The sequence below is a fragment of the Bufo bufo genome, chromosome 2 (genome assembly GCF_905171765.1).
Source record: "Bufo bufo chromosome 2, aBufBuf1.1, whole genome shotgun sequence".
NCBI lineage: Eukaryota > Metazoa > Chordata > Amphibia > Anura > Bufonidae > Bufo > Bufo bufo.
The window spans coordinates 190,135,142-190,153,752 of record NC_053390.1 but is presented as its reverse complement, the minus strand read 5'-3'; the positions used below and the strand labels follow the sequence as shown (position 1 = coordinate 190,153,752).

At 44.9% G+C, this 18,611-nt stretch overlaps 1 protein-coding gene across 1 annotated transcript in view; it reads right to left on the bottom strand.

The window, feature by feature from the left end:
* SLC12A2 (solute carrier family 12 member 2) overlaps positions 1 to 18,611 on the bottom strand; it is a 123,714-nt gene that overhangs the window by 55,936 nt on the left and 49,167 nt on the right. Inside the window, exons 6-15 of the mRNA XM_040415980.1 lie at positions 16,901 to 17,040; positions 15,404 to 15,514; positions 13,264 to 13,372; positions 12,006 to 12,133; positions 11,835 to 11,919; positions 6,140 to 6,288; positions 3,721 to 3,828; positions 2,160 to 2,283; positions 1,303 to 1,404; positions 432 to 587 (exon numbers count right to left, since the gene is read on the bottom strand). Coding sequence (XP_040271914.1) covers positions 432 to 587; positions 1,303 to 1,404; positions 2,160 to 2,283; positions 3,721 to 3,828; positions 6,140 to 6,288; positions 11,835 to 11,919; positions 12,006 to 12,133; positions 13,264 to 13,372; positions 15,404 to 15,514; positions 16,901 to 17,040 — 1,212 coding nt within the window. The remainder of the gene's footprint in view (positions 1 to 431; positions 588 to 1,302; positions 1,405 to 2,159; positions 2,284 to 3,720; positions 3,829 to 6,139; positions 6,289 to 11,834; positions 11,920 to 12,005; positions 12,134 to 13,263; positions 13,373 to 15,403; positions 15,515 to 16,900; positions 17,041 to 18,611) is intronic.

Here is an 18,611-nt window from a genome sequence, read left to right as displayed (position 1 = left end):
CGCAGGAATGCTTCTTTCAAAAGCTTAGGGTCAATATGCAACAGTGACTATTCAGAGAACCTACTTCATAGCCTTTCACAATCCCATCTGTATAATTGGGAAGAAAACCATTGCAAAGTGATTGTGTCCAACAAAAAGCCTAAATGCTACTTCATTTTAATGTGTAAAGCAGGGGCTGACATCATCTGCGCATTGAAACCTTTCTGATCTAATCAGCGGTCTTCACACAATATAGCCGTGTTTAAGGGCTGCCACCATTGAAAGGACAGGGACTAAGAACGTATTACTTCTTAATAAGTCCCAAGCAGCAATATCTAGGGTCAGAGAGCAAATCAACGAATCTGTCAATGTTAAATTTACTGAATTCCTTTTTCAGTTATGGTCACTTACAAACGGTTCAGTATAATCTGTCAAAATAGATGTAAACTTACCAGGTTTCTTGTATGTGACGTATATATACAATCCAATGACTATGACATATGTTAAAAGAGCAGCCTGCCAGTTAATAACAAACATGACCCCACAGCAAAGAAGGGCTCCAATTAGAGACACCCACATATTGTAGTATTTAAACGCTGGACGCCAACCTGTCAGGAAAAAAATAAAAAATATATAAAAAAGTCATCACAGATCATATAAAAACGTAGCATCTCTCTGGATACAGTATAAATTCATCTTAAAGATGTCCATCACTGGATCACCAAATTCAGACATTACATTAGCGATTCGCTCATCCCTAGTGTACATGACCAAACTTGCGTTGGCCAATTCCTGACAGTAGAAATGATCATACAGGGCGCACGTATCTCAGGAACAGGAGGCTCTTATCAGCACATAACGCTCTAGTGTGAGGTTGGGAATGAACTTGGTGAACCAGCTAGAATTGCCTATTCTTGATCACCAAATGAAATGGGGGCTTGTTCATATCAGTGTTGTGTTTTGCATATTTCTCTTCTGTCAGAGGAACAGAAAAAAAATTCTGTTAAAAGGATCAATGACATAATTCATTGATTTCAAAGAAGATCTAAAAAAGTTCCTTATTGTTGGTGGGAACAAGCACAGCAGACGGCGCTTTTTCTCCCATCAAAAATAATTAAAACTTGTTCGAATGGACACAAACGGAGCTCAAAGTGACCCATACAAACAAACGGGGATTGAAATGATGGAAAAGAAATAAGGAAAACACAACACTGATGTGAAAAAGGCAGAAGTCGCAATAAAGCACAACCGTATGTATTCGTACAGATGTGTAGAAAAACATTTAGAAGAGGGAAGAAAACCAAAAACATAGGTATGTCTTACCTGGAGACTTTGCAAGTGAAGCGTGAAACACTGAGAAGTTTATTAAGGCATAGGATGCCAGGAAGAAGTTTGAAATGATTGGAGCAATCACATTCAGTTCAGCTGAAAGAGGAAAACATCAAACACTTTAAATTATGAATTAAAAATGTAGTTGTAATTTGTAATACTTGCGCAAAACATCACTGGTTTACAATCCATATAATTAGAGACTCGTTTTATGCTACTTTCACATGTGCGGCAAGGAGATCCACCAAAACTGCTGAGAATTGGCCAGACACAAAGCTCAGCGTGCAGCAGGTTGTGTCCGGCTGATTCTCGGCATTTCGTTTGTATCCTGCAGTGCCTGGTCCGGAGAATTCCGTCTGGTGGTTCTCTGCCGGAATTGTTGCCGCAGATGTGAAAGTAGCCTAACATCTCCATGTCTCCCCCTCAACCTTACTTTCATACCAGACCATCCAAGTGCCATCTATCTTGCACCTGAACTTGCTAAGAAATCAATCTTCTATTTTTCAGCCACAATAAACGTTTTTTCTCCATAAAGATTTATTAAAAAGAGTAAAAGGGAAATGTGGTTTAGTCACCCATAAACCCAACCAGGACAGGAATCTTATTTAATAAAAAAGGCAGAATCTGAATGGTTGCTATAGGTAGCTGCTCAACTTTTTCGTTATACCAGCTTGATACATCTCAGAATCTTCCTGGTGGCTTTATTTTTACTAAGATCTGAAAATGACTGAAAACGTCATTTATAACAATCCTTTGACATTGCACGTACAAGTAACAGGATGGAGTATCATATCCCTGATTCAAAACTAAACTCCCCCACCCTCCAAGAGAAAAAACAAAAACACACCAACCAATTAATATGAACCCCAATGCAATTAAGAAGGTCAGCAGATATCCTCGAAGTGGTTCGTTGTTCTTGCCATATCCTTTAGCAAATATTTGAAGACCAGGATAAATATTGTCTTTGCATAGGGCCTTGGGAGAAAAAAGGTTTAATCAAGGAAGATATCCAATTTATTTATGCTGTACAAACAAGACACACAATATGAACAACCCCCAAGGAAAAGAATATAGCTAGTATACAGAAAAATTCATATTTATTAGTCTTCTATGAAGGGAGTCCAAAATATCTGCAAAAGCTTAAGGCATTGGTACATAAACTTCCTTTTAAACTACAAATATTCAATAAGCTACGTGCTGTAAGTCTATTTCATATTGAGATGCTTAAGCTTGGAGCCACGTAGGAAATTACAGTATCATCAATTCAGTAGTAGAATTTTCAAAAAAACAAAACAAACAGCCGTTACCCTGTAAGAGTTTATTTTTTTTAGAGCTCGATTATGAGCTGTAGCTTTGTCTTGTCAGTGGACACTTTTGGGGCCATTTTTACAAATTATAGATTTAAATGCAATTTGGGATAAGAAAAAATATTTTTTTTGCTAGACATTTTTTACATTGTATGTATTCTGCAGCTTGTGTTTTACACTACATAGCAACCCCAGAAAGCTCCTGTGTGATAAACCCAATGGCCTATGTGTCTGATAGCTCTGTCTCCCTTCAGTCTCTGACTTCTCCTGATCAAATAAATCAGTCAAATAAATCCGCTCAGAAGGTCATTCAGTATAGGTCAGAGAGGCACTGGAAACCAGTTAGCAGCTAGCTATGTAATGTAAAACAAAGAAGCTGCATTAGCCAAACAGTGCAATTTTTTTTTATATGGAAGAAATTATTTTCAGGCCAAAATCTATGTAAATCAATAAAAATGGTTTCCAAAAGGTGTCCAGTCTTTAAAGGGGTTGTCTCACTTCAGCAAATGGCATTTATCATGTAGACAAATACAAGGCACTTACTAATGTATTGTGATTGTCCATATTGCCAGGGGTTACGACCACCCTGCAATCCAGCAGCGGTGGCCATGCTTACACATTTCAGGAAAATGTGTCAGAGAGACCAATGCCAGCGCTGCTGGATTGCAGGGTGGTTGTAACCTCCCCTGGATACGAGCAGTGTATGGAAAAGATGAATCCAGCCAGCAAAGGAGGCAATCTGGAAAATCACAGTACATTAGTAAGTGCCTTGTATTCACTTTGTCTACATGATAAATGCCGTTTGCTGGAGTGATAAATCACTTTAAGCAAATAGCTTCCACACACCACTGATGGTAGCTGCAAGGTGTAAAACAAGAGTTTGATTGAAACATAGACCCGCAAGCTTACTTTCAGAATAGTGATCACTTGTATTGGGAGCAAATCCAATTCTTTTGCAACGAGGCGCAATTTGGATTACCATAGCAAGGAAAATTGTATCCATCAAAACAGAAAGTACTCATTGATGGTCAACTACAGAATAAAGAGGTGAGCATATAAAGAACAGGTCACGTTTCCTCTATACATGCTAGTATAAAGAGCTCACCTGGAAAACCTTTGGTGCACTCACTAAGGAGGCAAGTGCTGATGAAAGAGTGGCAGAGAAGATTCCTGCTGAAATAAGTGGTGCAAACCCAGACACCATGCTCATGACCTAAAAGGGAAGTAGAGTTTGATTGTTGACACCGAGTACATAACGCATTCAAAAACCATACAGACTGGATAGTGTAAGTGCCAGAGTCAAAACCCAAGAAATAAAAGGCATTGCATGGACTTGGTTGCCACTTAAATATTTCTCTAACAAACAGCGATACATCATATCAATCATATTAGCTGAGATTTATTCAAGATCTATAAAAAGTACAAATGCATTTTCTAAATGATGTTCCACTAACAGCATATGTCTAAAAAAAAAAAGATTTTGCTCTCAAATCTAATTAATATATTCTTGACTTCAACTTCATTTACACATAATGAAAGCCCAATGGAGCTAAAAATGCACCAGACCTTTAAGGCTGGGTTCACACTTGAGCGTTTTACAGCGCGTTCAAACGCGCTGTAAAACGCTCAACACATGAAAACCAATGCTTCCCTATGGCCCTGGTTCTCACTTGAGCGTTTTACAGCGCGTTTTACAGCGCGTTTTACAGCGCGTTTTACAGCGCGTTTGAACGCGCTAAAAAACGCCCTACGCTCAAACAAGTTCTTGAGCTTCTTTGGGGCGTTTTGACGCGCGTTTGTGGCCATAGGACACTGCAGTCAATCACACAAACGCGCGTTTACTATTGCAAAAAACGCGCATAAAAACGCACAACAAAAACGCGCGTTAAACGCGCATATCAAATACGCTCAGGTCTGAACCCAGCCTAAGCCTTGCCAAAAACAACGAGGGGAGTGGGGGGCAATCCAAAGTATTGTGTATATATAGTGAGTCACACTTTGCAGTAAACTTAAAGAGGACCGGTCACCACAAAATGAAATGCCATCTGAGAGCGCAGTAGCATAGGGCAGAAGGAGGCCGATATATATTTCTGTGGGAAAAGATTCAGTAAAACTTGTAAATTTATACATTTATATCTCAGCTTTTCTCACTTCCTGTGAACAGCTATCGGTACAGGAGAGAGGTGTTATCAGTGATTGCACAAGTGTGCATAAGAGACAGCTGTCAGTCACTGATAACTGCTCCTTCCTGTACCGATAGCTGGAAAATGCTATAAAGTACAGGTTTTACTGAATCTTTTCCCACAAAACAATATATTAATCTGAACCGCTCCTCCTGTTCTATAACATAGTGCTGCCAGATTGCATTACATTTTGTGGTGACAGGTAGAGATGGCCAGTTCGCAGTGTTCGCCCGCAAACACATGCGATCTGCCATCTTAACTGACAAGTCCGAGAACAGCCTCCAGGGGCCGTTCTCGGAACTGCCTGCTCCCGGAGTCCGCATTTCATTTCAGACTGGCTCGCGCACAGGCACAGGTAAGGACTTACCTGTGCCTCGCCAGACTTGTCAGTTAAGATGGCAGATCGCATGTGTTCGCGGGCGAACACTGCGAACTGGCCATCAATGGTGACAGGTCCTCTTTAAAGGGGTTTAACCAACTTCACCACCCAGCAGGACCTGTCAAGGGAAGCATGCATACCCGCTCCATGACACTCAGTTCCGGCTTACTGGGTCCACCACTGTCTTCACTGCGCTTCAGTCACTGCCTTTACATTTTGGCATGGGACATGTGCACTGCTGCAGTGGCGATATGTCCCCAAGCGGCATGTCACAGCTAGGTTACATGCCGTTTGGGGGCATGTCACCACTGTGGTCAGTCAATGACTATAGTGGGGCACGTGACCTGTCCAGGCCGGAAGTTTGAATGCTTGGACCGAAGTGCAGTAAACACGGTGGTGGATCCAACAAGCTGGAACAGAATTGAGGAGCAGGTAAGCATATTCTTTTATTGACACCTCCCACTTTATCTAAAAAAAAAATATATATATATATATATATATATAAAAGTTTAATTTTTAGCACAGTGTAGGGACACAGATATTAAGCATTTTTGTAATATATTTTTTTGAGGCAAAGATGTTTATTTTTACTAGAGAACAGGGTGTTAGAGAATCTTGTTAGCAAAGCTGTAACAGATTCAGTCTTCAGCATTCTACCGAGAGCAGAAGACGCCTGTGTGTAACATACAGAGCCTCCCAGCCTGCTTCTTGTCACTACCCCATTCCTGACTTTCCTGCCTGTCTGACTTGTTACACACAGGAGTCTTCAGCGCTCAGTAAACTGCTGAAGATAGACCCCTCTTTAGCAAAGCTCAAGTTAGGGCTTTGCTAAGAAGACTTTACACCCCGTTTTCTAGAACAAAGAAACATCTTTCCCTAATGAAGTGTACGACACAAATGCTCCAATTTGGGGAAACCAAGATTCCTAATAAACAAAAAGGACAAGATATACATTTGGATACCTGAAAGCTGTTCATCAGTCCATATTTACATTTTGGTATACAGGATGTAAAGTTATAACCTAATTTACAAGAAGCATCTGTGCAGTTTGTCGCAGCGTACGAAAGGGTGTCATTAATATTTCCGGAGGCATCTCTTATGACACATGAGCCTGGAGGAGATAAGAAAAACAGGCCATATGGATGAAGGAAAAACTGGAAAAAGACAAGAGCATTTGTGTAGTAATTTGGCAACAGTTTTAGTGCAGTAGCAAGGTTTCCTAGTATACTGAATAAAACCGTATTGTTTTCCAGTGGTTTTGTGGCTTTATAGTGTCTGTGAGCCTGGGTCTCCACGGGGAGGCTGGATGCAACAACCGCAACCTCGACCACCCGCGGTGAATAGTCACACATATTTGCAGGTTAAACAAACACCTGTAATAGCAAATAACGAGATTTTTGTATAACTTACCAGTAAAATCTCTTTCTCGCTCTTTCCTTGGGGGACACAGAAGACCTTGGGTATAGCTCATCTCCATAGGAGGCGTGACACTAAGTGAAAGCTGTTAAGCCCCTCCTCCACTGCTATACCCTCAGCCTGGAGAGAGAGACTATCAGTTGCGTGTCCAAGCAGTGAGAAAAGGCAAAGTCCAACAAGGAACCAACAAGCCAACTACCCAATGGGTAACACAAACTCGGAAACCGTGTAGAGAAAAACAATGAATGGGTGGGTGCTGTGTCCCCCAAGGAAAGAGCGAGAAAGAGATTTTACTGGTAAGTTATACAAAAATCTCGTTTTCTCGCCCAGTTTCCTTGGGGGACACAGAAGACCTTGGGACGTTCAAAAGCAGTCCAAAAGGGGAGGGACCACAGCTCCAAGGCGAAGCACCCGAAGGCATCAAGGAACCTCCGCCTGCAGACCCAGGCGGACCAAGGCAGCATACGCCGAAGCCAGAGTATGCACCCTGTAGAACTCTGTAAAGCGTGCACGGAAGACCTGTGGCCGCCCTGCTCAAATGCATGGCCGAAGCCCAATGTCTCCGGCCCAGGAGGCACCGATCGCTCTGGTGAAATGAACGGTGACAGCAAAGGCAGAATCCTGCCCTCGGTGCGGTAACCTCAGCAATAGCCAATCTGATAAGGCGGAGGAAAACCACCCTGGAGTCCGTCAACTCTAAGTGCGGACCTCCAGGAAACCCAAGAGACCAAACGTCGACAAGAGTCGGAGATCTCCAAGTAAAACCGGCAAGGCCCAAACAACGTCCAAATCGGTGAAGTGTTGAAGCTAAAGGCAAACACCACCTTCAGAAGGAAGGAACGGGATGTAGAACAGCCCTGTCCTGGGAAAAGACATAAGGCTCAGAACAAAAAGGGGCCATTCAGGCACCAGTCAGAGACACGACTGATACGGAAACACAACCGTACAGGACAGACGGGGTAGAGAGAACTTCTGTAACGGCTCCAAGGACAAGATTGGAGCACCGAGAGCTCAGTATGAAGTTCCCAGGGCGATACCGAAGGACAGTACAGAGGAACCAAAGAGCCATTTCGAGTAAGAAGGTCTTGACAGGCCCAGAGGGCCGGGGAACGCTGGAAGAGGAAGAACAGCGCTGACACTTGACACCTCAAGTAAGGAATCCCAGTCCCAGGTCCAGGCCGGACTGGAAAAAAAGACAGAACCATGGGGAGAGAAAAGGTCAGAGTGGGGAATGCACAGCTTCCCACAGAACCCCAGACAAAAGAACCATAAGTCTTACGACAGATCCTGGACGAAATACAGCCAGGAGCGGACAGTAGCAAACCCGCTGGAGTCGCCTGGCAAGCGGGCGAAAAAAACCAATGTGATCAGGCGCAGACCAGTAACATAGGCAGAAGTCGACAAAACTGGTCCCGTCGGCCCCCGGGCAACGTTGTCCCGTATCCACCCTAGCGTGGGAGTAGAAGGACAGACTGAAAGGAACCAAAGGAACCAAAGGGCCCGCCCAGCATCCGCCAGATGCCAGGACAAGACAGGCTAAAGTCCATGCTGATGTAGCCATGTTCTACAGTCCCGGTGTGGGAGATCAAAGGACAATCTGGACCGAAAGGTAGTCCCCCCAAGTTACCGAGAAGGTAAGTCTACAGCAGGACCATTGACTTAGAATGGACCACGCAATCTGCACTCAGCGGGAGGACAGAACGCGGTAGACTCGGTAAATAGGCACAGCTAATACAGCCAGTGTGGACAAGGGAGACAGTACGAGGCCAAAAGGAACACCGGAACCATCCACATGAACAACCATGCTCTCCCCAGAGGGGAGGACAGTGAAGGAACAGCCTCTGAAGTCTGGCGGGACAGAAGCCACATCGGAGTGATCTGTATCGAGCGGGAGCCAAACAGAGCCGGCGAGATAAGGTAGTCGAGACAGAGGCCGGCATAACACCCTCCAATCGAAAGGAGGAGTGGGCAACAGGGAAGCCATAGGACAGCTCAAAAGCAGAACCCTGCTACACTGTGAGATGCCCGGTTCACCGCCTCGCAGAAGGCGAATACCCTGAGAACCCAAGGTGGAGGTCCTCCGGACCTGGGTAATCGAGCACCCAAGAGAATTTGGGTGACCTTCCCGAGAAAAGCGGCCCGCACCTGGTAGCAGATCAGACTGAAGCGTAGAGGCGCCAAGAGGAAGGACTCATACCACACTACATCCGAAGAGGAGGAAATTGCAGCAGGCAAGGGAACCGCAGTCCTGCCAGAGCCAACGAAGAATTCGAGGGGCGCTCCAGACAACAGCACTCCCGACCATGTGACCACTAACGCAGGGAAGCAATACCGCGGAAGGACGAATGGGCACGCATCTAGGAACCACGAACACTCCCTGGGATGAAGGGCCAACTAAATGAATGAGTACCACCCAGCTCCGTGCAGCAGAGAGCAAGTAGAGCCCGTCCGGGTCAGGTGGACAGAATGAACTCCTTAGAGACGAGTGCAAGGCTTGCGGCCAGCATCGTATCCCAAGAAAACAAAAGTATGCCGCAGGAAGCAGGTGAGGCATACGTACGAGCAGCCCATAAGCAGTGAGAAGGCCAACCCACCTACAGGAGGAGAAGGCATAAACGGCCCAAACAACGCACAAGAACGTTCGCTCACTGCAAAAAGGTTAATTCAGCGAAAAAGGGGGCTCGCCACAGAGTGCCACAGCATGTACGGAATTGCAAAGTGCAACCTGAAAGGGAGTTATGCACAAGCCTAGTATAGCATGCGATGGAACGCAAGCAGTCCGCCCCGAAAGGGGGGAAATTGTATCTGGCAAACTGCAGTCTGCAAGAGTGCAAAGGCCGGTCCCAAAAGGGAGTGATGCCTAAGGCCGTACCTACTTCAGAGAAGCAGGACATACCCTATAATCCAGCAGGAGGTCCACCTAGTGAAAGGGGAACATGCACAGGGTTATCCTAGCATTAAGTGAGTGTGCATCAATACACCCAACACTGATTTAGCGAGAGTGCTACTACTCTGCCAATGAAGGGGGACATGTACAAGTCCAGTACAGCCATACAAGGACAGCCGTGAATCTCATGAGCGTGCCAAATTCTGCCCATGGAACAAGGGGTGGTCACGCACAAGGCCAGCACCGTATCCAATGGGAGTGCAAGCGTTCCACCCATGTTAGAAGGCCATGCTCATGGCCAGCAAGGTATCCGGTGAGAGTGTAGCATGCCGCCCAGAAAAAAGGGGGGGTAATGCACATGGCCAGCATCTCATCCAGGGAGAGTGCGTGCACCCGCCATGTATGGGAGTCATACACATGGCCAGCAACGTACTGGTGAGAGACAAACACAGTCAGTGAGAATGTGTGTATGTCACCTGAGGAAGGAAGGCATGCCCATGGCAGGCAGCGAATCCAGCGAGAGTGCGTACACCGCCCACGGAATAGGGGTCATGCATATGGCCGACAGCGGATCCTGCGAGAGTGCAAGCACCCCGCCATGTATGGGGTACTTACACATGGCCAGCAACGTACCTGCGAGAAAACAACCACAGACAGAGGGATGTATTTATGCTGCCTGAATCATGCCTATGGCCGGCAGCGGAACCAGTGAGAGTGCAGCATAGTAACATAGTACATAAGTTCATCATAGCCCATCAGAGAGAGTGCAGCGTTCCGCCTATGGAAGGGGGTCGTGCACATAGCCAGTACCGAATCCGGTGAGAGTGCAGTATTCCGCCTAAAAAGGGGGGTCATGCACACGATCGGCAACAGATCCAGTGAGAGTGTAGCGTTCCGCCTAAGAAGGGGGTCACGCACATGGCCGACAGCGAATCCAGTGAGAGCGCTGCGTTCCGCCCATGGAAGGGGGTCACGCACATGGCCGGCAGTGAATCCAGTGAGAGTGCAGCGTTCCGCTTAGAGAAGGGGGTCACGCACATGGCCGGCAGCAAATCCATAGAGAGTGCAGCATTCCGCCTAGGAAGGGGGTCATGCACATGGCCAGCACCGTATCCGGTGAAGGTGCAGCATTCCGCCTAAAAGGGGGTCATGCACATGGCCAGCCGGCAGCCAGGGAGAGTGCAGTATCCCGCCTAGGAGGGGGGGGATGCACATGGCAGGCACCATAACTGGAGAGATGATGAATGCTGCCAACGGAAGGGCCGCATGCACTTGGCCAGCGCCGTATCCTGGAAGAGGGCAGGAAAACTGCCTAAAAGGGGAAATGCCCTAGCACCGACGCAGGTTGGGAGCGCAACACTATGCCGCCTGTGGAAAGAGGGCATGCAGACATGCAGCACTACTGATGAGGCTGCAGCGTCCTGCGCAGTCCAATAGAAATCTGCAGGTGCCAGCATAGATCCAGCAGGGGACTAGAGGCCCAGTATGGGGGTCAGGCACGCAGGAGACCGGGGGGGGGACGGGGACGTAGGGCTGGAGAAGCCTCTCTCTTACCACAGCCGTCTTCACCCTCGGTCCATTCCAGCAGGGTCGCCCCTTCAGCTACTGGCACCGTAGTGGCAGGACGCTGGAAGAGGGACTTGGCGTGCGGGCGACCCTTGGGCTGGCGGGATGCAGGGGAGCTAGGCTGCCCTGGTCCACCTTGCCTTCTGTGGGGGAGGCAGCAGTGCGGGTGACCGGCACTGGCGCAGCTCAACCCCGGGAGAACAGAGAGGTCTAGTGCGACTCTGTTATCCCTGATGATCTGGAACAAAAAGAAAATAAAAAAGTAAAAATCTAAAATTTAAACAAGGAGAATACAGCCCTGCAGAGCAGGGAGTGTCTTGCCTCCTTGGACACTAAGCAAAAAACTGGCAGTCTCTCTCTCCAGGCTGAGGGTATAGCTGTGGAGGAGGGGCTTAACAGCTTTCACATAGTGTCACGCCTCCTATGGAGATGAGCTATACCCAAGGTCTTCTGTGTCCCCCAAGGAAACTGGGCGAGAAATATTTTTTTTTACTTACGTTACATGCATTTTTTTAATGGCTTTGATATGCGTTTTTTTTTCCTCGATACAGAAAATGTATGAGAAAATGACTAATAAAAAACCCCTATAGTGAGAAAATACTGTGATTTAAAAAAACACCCATAGACCTAAAGCTAACGAACACCGCAGAACAAACAAACAAAAAAAGCTGTGTTAATGCAACCTAAAGAAAGCATGGAATTTTGGGTGACCGAATTACTCTGTAGGTCATTACATTACAACTGGAAGGAGCATTTATTGGAAAACATTAAAATGCCTGGTTTCTTACCCACAGACACTGCAACGCCCATGTAGACTATAGTTGTTACTAGAATAGCCAACAGTGTGCCTTTTGGTATGGCTTGTTGGGGGTCCTGGACAATACAGAACAGATACATGGGTTAAATAACACCTAGGTACCAGAAATACTTTGCTATCTACTTCCCCAGAAAATACTCACCATAAGATCACCTGAGATATTTGCTCCTGCCAAGATACCAGTCGCAGCAGGGAAGAAAATGGCAAAGATAGTAAAGAAAGTTTCTTCATTCCGGAAAGCTGGCCCAAAGTTTTCACTGAAAATTTCAGCTAAAAGAAAAGTAAATGCAAGCTCAACTACTGGCTTTAATGGGAGTCTGTTCGCTCCAAATACCGGTATCAAAGTAAGCATACCGCCACACAGGGTAGGAGCCCTGAAATCATAACCATACCTTTCTAGTGAAAGTCTGGCTCTCTAATCCACAGAAATCCTTCTTTTAAAATGTTACGCAAATAAGGTTTTCAGCGCAACATCGCTCTGATGATAATGTCGCCAAGCCCTCCCCCCTCTTGTTTGATTGACAGTCCCTAAGACTTAAAATAATGTTGTGGGGCACCTACCCTACATGGCAGTGCGATTACTTAGAATCCGATTTTTGGAGGTGACAGACTCCCTCTAAACAAAAGCAAATGCAATCCTGACAAGCATCTTTTTACTTTCACTGTGCAAATGACATTACTGATCACAAGCTACATGCATTCTAAGATAATTGATATTTCTGCGTCTTGTCAATGAAATAATGATAAATAACTGACAATAAAAACTGCATAGATAGTATTTAATGGTTTAAGAAGCAGATACCAGAAACTGAAGTCTGAAGCTGAGCTATAACAGGCCAGTTTCTGGTGCAAGTTATGGTTAATACTGCGGGCTACACTAAGGCCCCCCCCCCCAAGCCACACTCCTTTCCTTAATACTTTTAAAATAATCTGGCAAGGACCTCTAAAAGTCGCAAATTATGGCACAAATATGGCATGTGCCATCATTTGCAACTTTTTCATGCCATTATTGTGGTGTAAAGACACTGATGAAAGTCCTCCTATGGGCTCTGAGATCTATAGGTTTATATGATTTGGAGTAGGATTTCTGAGTAAAAGCAGAATAAATCCTTACAGGACTCCTAGGAGACACAGTAAGAGTCCTGATTATCCTGCTCACACATGGTTGACAGCTCTCCCTGTGTCAGTGTGTCTACACAGAAGGCTGTCAATCACTGGGTGGAGGTGGGTAAATCAGGACTCTCAGTCTCTGCTAGGAGTCCTATCAGGATTTATTCTTCTTTTTACTCAGAAATCGAGCTCCAAATTATATATAACAGAGCTCATCATCCCGGCCTCTATCATCTCCTGCACAGAAATCACTAGACAGGTTCATTTTACTTGAAATGTTATTTTTGTACCTTTGTAACTAAAGAATCCTTTGGCCTTCTTGTCCTCCATTGGAATAACTGTTCCTATAAAGAAGTCAACTATTGCCAACAATAAAATCACCAACAGCACAATTTGGGCCTGAGAAAACATAATGTAACAGAATTATTAACAAGTAATATGGAGACATACTCCAGAACAAACATACCAATTATACACAAGGTACTGTACCAGCGATCTTGGCATCAGACAGCGGCCACGGTTTAGAAAGATTTGTATAGGTGCATTTACAGACATCTGGGGAGATTTCCTAATCAAAATGTGCCAGAATTCTAGTGCAATTTGCACCAAAAAACTGGTGCACATTGCTTTGCATCACATTTATTAAGCGTTTTGGACACTTGGAGGAAGATTTATCAAGACTGGCGCTTTCCTGCACTGCCGGACGATGTGCCTAATTTACGACGAGGCCTTCTTTGTCATAACTTAGGTGCATCCTCCAACAGTCTGTGCACCTAAACAGATATCTATAGCAGCTCTGAGATACCATAGATTTCTGGCTTCATTTGCACCAGAAAACTGGTGTAAAGGAGGACAAATTTGACTTGTTATGGGCCTGCCCTTGCCCCTCTGCTTTTTGGCAATGTGCAAGGGTGGTGTTAAAAGAGGCACTTGTGAATTTTTTGTTTAAAAAACAAAAATAAAATATCACCTTTAAAAAGTCACAAACACACAGCTTGCGACTTTTTAAAGCCACTTTTCTGGCACAAGGGATATCATAAATCTCCCCCTTGTTGTGTCTTCTCCGACAATGGCTTCACAAAAAGGGGGCATGGCTTAAATGCCACACTTTGCACCCAAAAAAATGTAAACTACACCAACAAATAGGTGGTGTAAAGTTAGATTAGTGTATCTTAGGGTGCACCAGATTCATTATCAAGCACCAGCCAGCGCGATAAATCTGGCTCAGTTTAAGGCTCCATTCACACATCCGCAATTCCGCCCGCATTTTGCGGACTTCCGGGTCCGCATTTCCGTTCCTGAAAAAAATAGAACATGCCCTATTCTTGTCCGCAATTGCGGACAAGAATAGGCATATTCTATTAGTGTCGGCAATGTGCGGTCCGCAAAATGCGGAACGCACATTGCCGGTGTCCGTGTTTTGCGGATCTGCAAAACACACTACAGACGTGTGAATGGACCCCAATACTGTCTAGTCTCACTTTTAGACAGCATTAGTAAATCTGCCCCATAATGTATGACTTTTGCCTTCAGTACATTTACCTCTGCATACAAACTTCCAGAATGGATGAATCCTCCTCCAGCCTAAAAGACTCCGATTCCCTCTTAGGCCTCATGCACACGACCGTATGTTATTTGGGGTCCGCAAAAAATACTGGATGACGTCCGTGTGCATTCCATATTTGAATGGAACAGCTGGCCCCTAATAGAACAGTCCTATCCTTGTCCGTAATGCCGACAATAACAGGACATGTTCTTTTTTTGTGGAACGGAAATACGGAAACTGAATGCACACGGAGTACCTTCCATTTTTTTCGGACCCATTGAAATGAATAGTTCCGTATACGGTCCGCAAAAAAAAAAAAACAGCGGAACGGACACGGAAAGAAAATACATTTGTGTGCATGAGTCCTTAGGCTATATTCACGTCACATTACATGAACGCATTTAGCATATAATTTTTTTTACTGCATTTTTTTTTTTTAACTCCTGAACGGATTCGGTTGTATTATGTCTTCTATGGCCATCCGTCTTGAACACCATTAAAAGTCAATGGGGGACGGAGCAGTTTTCTATTGTGTCAGAGAAAACGGATCCGTCCCCATTGACTTACATTGTGTGCCAGGACGGATCGGTCTTGCTCCGCAACCACATCGCAGACAGAAAAACGCTGCAGGCAGCGCTTTGGTGTCCGCCTCCAGAGCGGAATAGTGACTGATCGGAGGCAAACTGATGCATTCTGAGCGGATCCTTTTCCATTCAGAATGCATTAGGGCAAAACTGATCAGTTTTAGACCGCTTGTGAGAGCCCTGAACGGATCTCACAAACGGAAAGCCAAAACGCTAGTGTGAAAGTAGCCTAAAACAAAGACTAGAGGGTGGCCGCCAAATCATCTGCAGAGGATTGAAGAGGTGACTTGATTGACTTACTTTCGCTTCCCACTCCATTCCTGCTACAGAGATACCCAGCAGCAGAACAACCGTGATTGCACCTATGATTCGAATGTCATTCAGTTCATCCACCATCACAGCGTTGCTTTCCTATATAAGATATTAACAGAGTTATCCTACATAAAAGAGTAACAGATTATTACTTATAATGCATACATGTACAGAAATAGTACTTCACTGTTCTTTGGCTGTCTGACCGAGTTCACTTAGTGACAGGAGACAGAATACAGAAAGTTTCTGTGTGCATAAACAGCCATGTAGTGTGCCTAAGAGAAGAACATGTGCTGAAGGTCTAGGTACACTGAGCAGATATTTCTACAGCATTCCTGATGACAAGCGCACCGCACTGTGCTCAGGACCCCCTTCCCGCACACTTTCCTTGTGCCTGGCACTTGCTGGGTTTCTAGAAAGGGGTACAGGAAAACTTGACTAATTCGCAGGCAGAGTAGTGGAAAAACGACTTTATGGTTACCGTCTACACCCTCAGTCACTCAGTGAAGCCAAACTAAATAAAGTCATATTTGCAGCCACTTATTGTTTAACATACTAAAAAGTATAAGCGTGGGTAGAGCACACTATTTTACCATCTGGTATGGACAAGTGCTTCAGATGCTACTACATATGACAACAGATGCATGTGACTACCAATTACAGAAGGACTTGAAAGACATTTCTTCTAAAACCACTTAAAAGCATTCTAAGCCTTAAAGGAGTTATCCGAGACAAAAAATATTAATAAATGTACCGCATATGCTCAGGCCCCTCACACAATCTACTTCTGGCTTCTCACGTCGCTCCTCGTCCCCGCACCGCTGCTGCCGCTTCTCCCCGTGCGTGGATGAAAACATCCGGTGTCGGGGGAGCAGCCAATGGCAGGCATGGTGGGGACGAGTCTCCCTAACATCACAGGTGACACTAGGGAGGCTCGTCTCCGTCACCGCCTGCCATTGGCTGCTCCCCACAGACACCGGATGTTCTCATCCGCGCACGGGGAGATGCAGCAGCGGCGGTACGAGGACCAGGAGCAGCGCAGGGAGCGGGCAGCCAGGTAAGTATATTCAGTGTGAGGGGCCCGAGCATATGCGGTACATTTTTTTATAGTCTCGGATAACCCATTTAAAGGGCTTTTACCAGACTTACATACGTTTTTTTTACCGTACTCTGCAGGATACAAAAGCCTAGTGTACTAAGCTTTTGTATTTTTTTTTTTTTTTTTACCCAACATATACATTAAACGGATTGCAAAAAACTGATGTGAACCCACCCTAAGCTGGTTTATTTAATTTAACTATTTGCAGGTCCTGGGGCAGCGTTTTTAAGGTGTCGGAATAGCCTTTTAATTTCTAATAAATTGTAAAATTATCCTTTACAAACGTGAACAATGATGTCGAGAGAAATGTTATCTTCACTGAACTACTAGTAGTATACAAGTAAATATCACACATATATTGTGTACATGTACAATATTTCATATACCTGTAGTAATTCCACAACAGTTTCAGCAAAGCCCACCACATACATGGCAACTGCTACTGCATTGGCAAATGCAAAAATGAGCCCGATTGCACCTCCAAATTCTGGTCCCAAACTTCGGGAAATTAAGTAATATGCACCTCCTAAAACAGAGAAAAACATTATTATATGAACGTAAAGCACAACACCAACACAGATGAACAATTATATGAAAATTAAGATCTAATTGACCATAGCTGACAGATGGGCACTGGCATTTGACTTTTGGCTGAAGTCCAACAATTTTTACATATCTGGCCATAGTTAAAATTTCCCCCTAATCCAACTGGGACTCTAAGGCTTCGTTCACATCACAGTTCAACCTTTCCGTTCTCCTGCTCCGTTTAGGACGGAGAAGGCACATAACGGAGCCTAAAGACTATAATGGGGTCCGTTAGGTTTCCGCTCAGAAGATGATTTTGGAGCGGAGACAAAAGTTGTGCATGCAGGACTTTTGTCTCCGCTTCAAAATCATCTTCTGAGCGGAAACATAACGGACCCCATTATAGTCTATGGGGTCCTAAGGGCTCAGTTTGGCTCAGTCATGTGCCTTCTCAGTCCTTTCCGTTCTCCTGCTTCTAAATGGGGTGATGTGAACAAAGCCTAATATTTTTCACCTAGAAGATGCTTAATGGGAAAGAGGTGTACATGTTAAATATCAAAATATGGAGAAATTTGTCCTAGGAAGAACTGGTCTGATACTTGTTCTGAACAGTGGAACAAATTTCCGTCAAACAAGTACTTGACACTTGCCACATACAGTGCATTCAGATAGTGCTCAGACCCTTTAACTTTTTTAAATTTTGTTATGTTGCAGCCATGTACTAAAATGAAACTAAGTCAAGTTTTCCCCTCATCAATCTGCACTCAATACCCCATAATTTTTGCAAGTTTATTAAAAAGGAAAAATTAAAATTTTGCACGGACATAAGTATTCAGATCCTTTACTATGACACTTGACTGGAGTCCACTTGTGGTAAATTCAGTTGATTGGACAGGCTTTGGAAATGGACATGGAGAGGAAAGAACAGACTGTAGAGCCCAGAGACAGGAATGTGTGGAGGCACAGATCTGGAGAAGGATACTATAAAATTTATGCCGCACTAGAAGATCCAAAGAGCACAGTGACCTCCATAATTCTTAAATAGAAGCAGTTTGGAAAAACCAGGACTCTAAGAGCTGGTTGCCCCACCAAACTAAGTAATTAGGGGAGAAGGGCCAAAGTAATTGAGGTGACCAAGAACCCAATGGTCACTGCAGCATTCTTCCAATCTGGGCTTCTTTCTGGCCACTGGCAGAGTGACCAGTACGAAGCCTCTCCTCAGTAAAAGACATATGGAAGCCAGCTTGGAGCTTGGAAAAAGCACCTAAAGGACTCTCAGACTGAGAAATAAGATTCTATGGTCTGATGAAACCAAGACTGAACTTTACGCATCAATTCTAACAGTCCTGTCTTGAGGAAACCAGGCACTGCTCATCACCTGCTCAATACCATCCCTACAGTGAAGCATGGTGGTGGCAGCATTACGCTATGGGAGTGTTGGTCCGCAGCAGGGACAGGGAGACTGGTCAGGGTTAAGAGAAAGCTTAATGGAGCAAAGTACAGATATATTGTTAATGAAAACCAGATCCAGAGTGATGTGGACCTCAGATTGGGCTGAAAGTTTATCTTCTA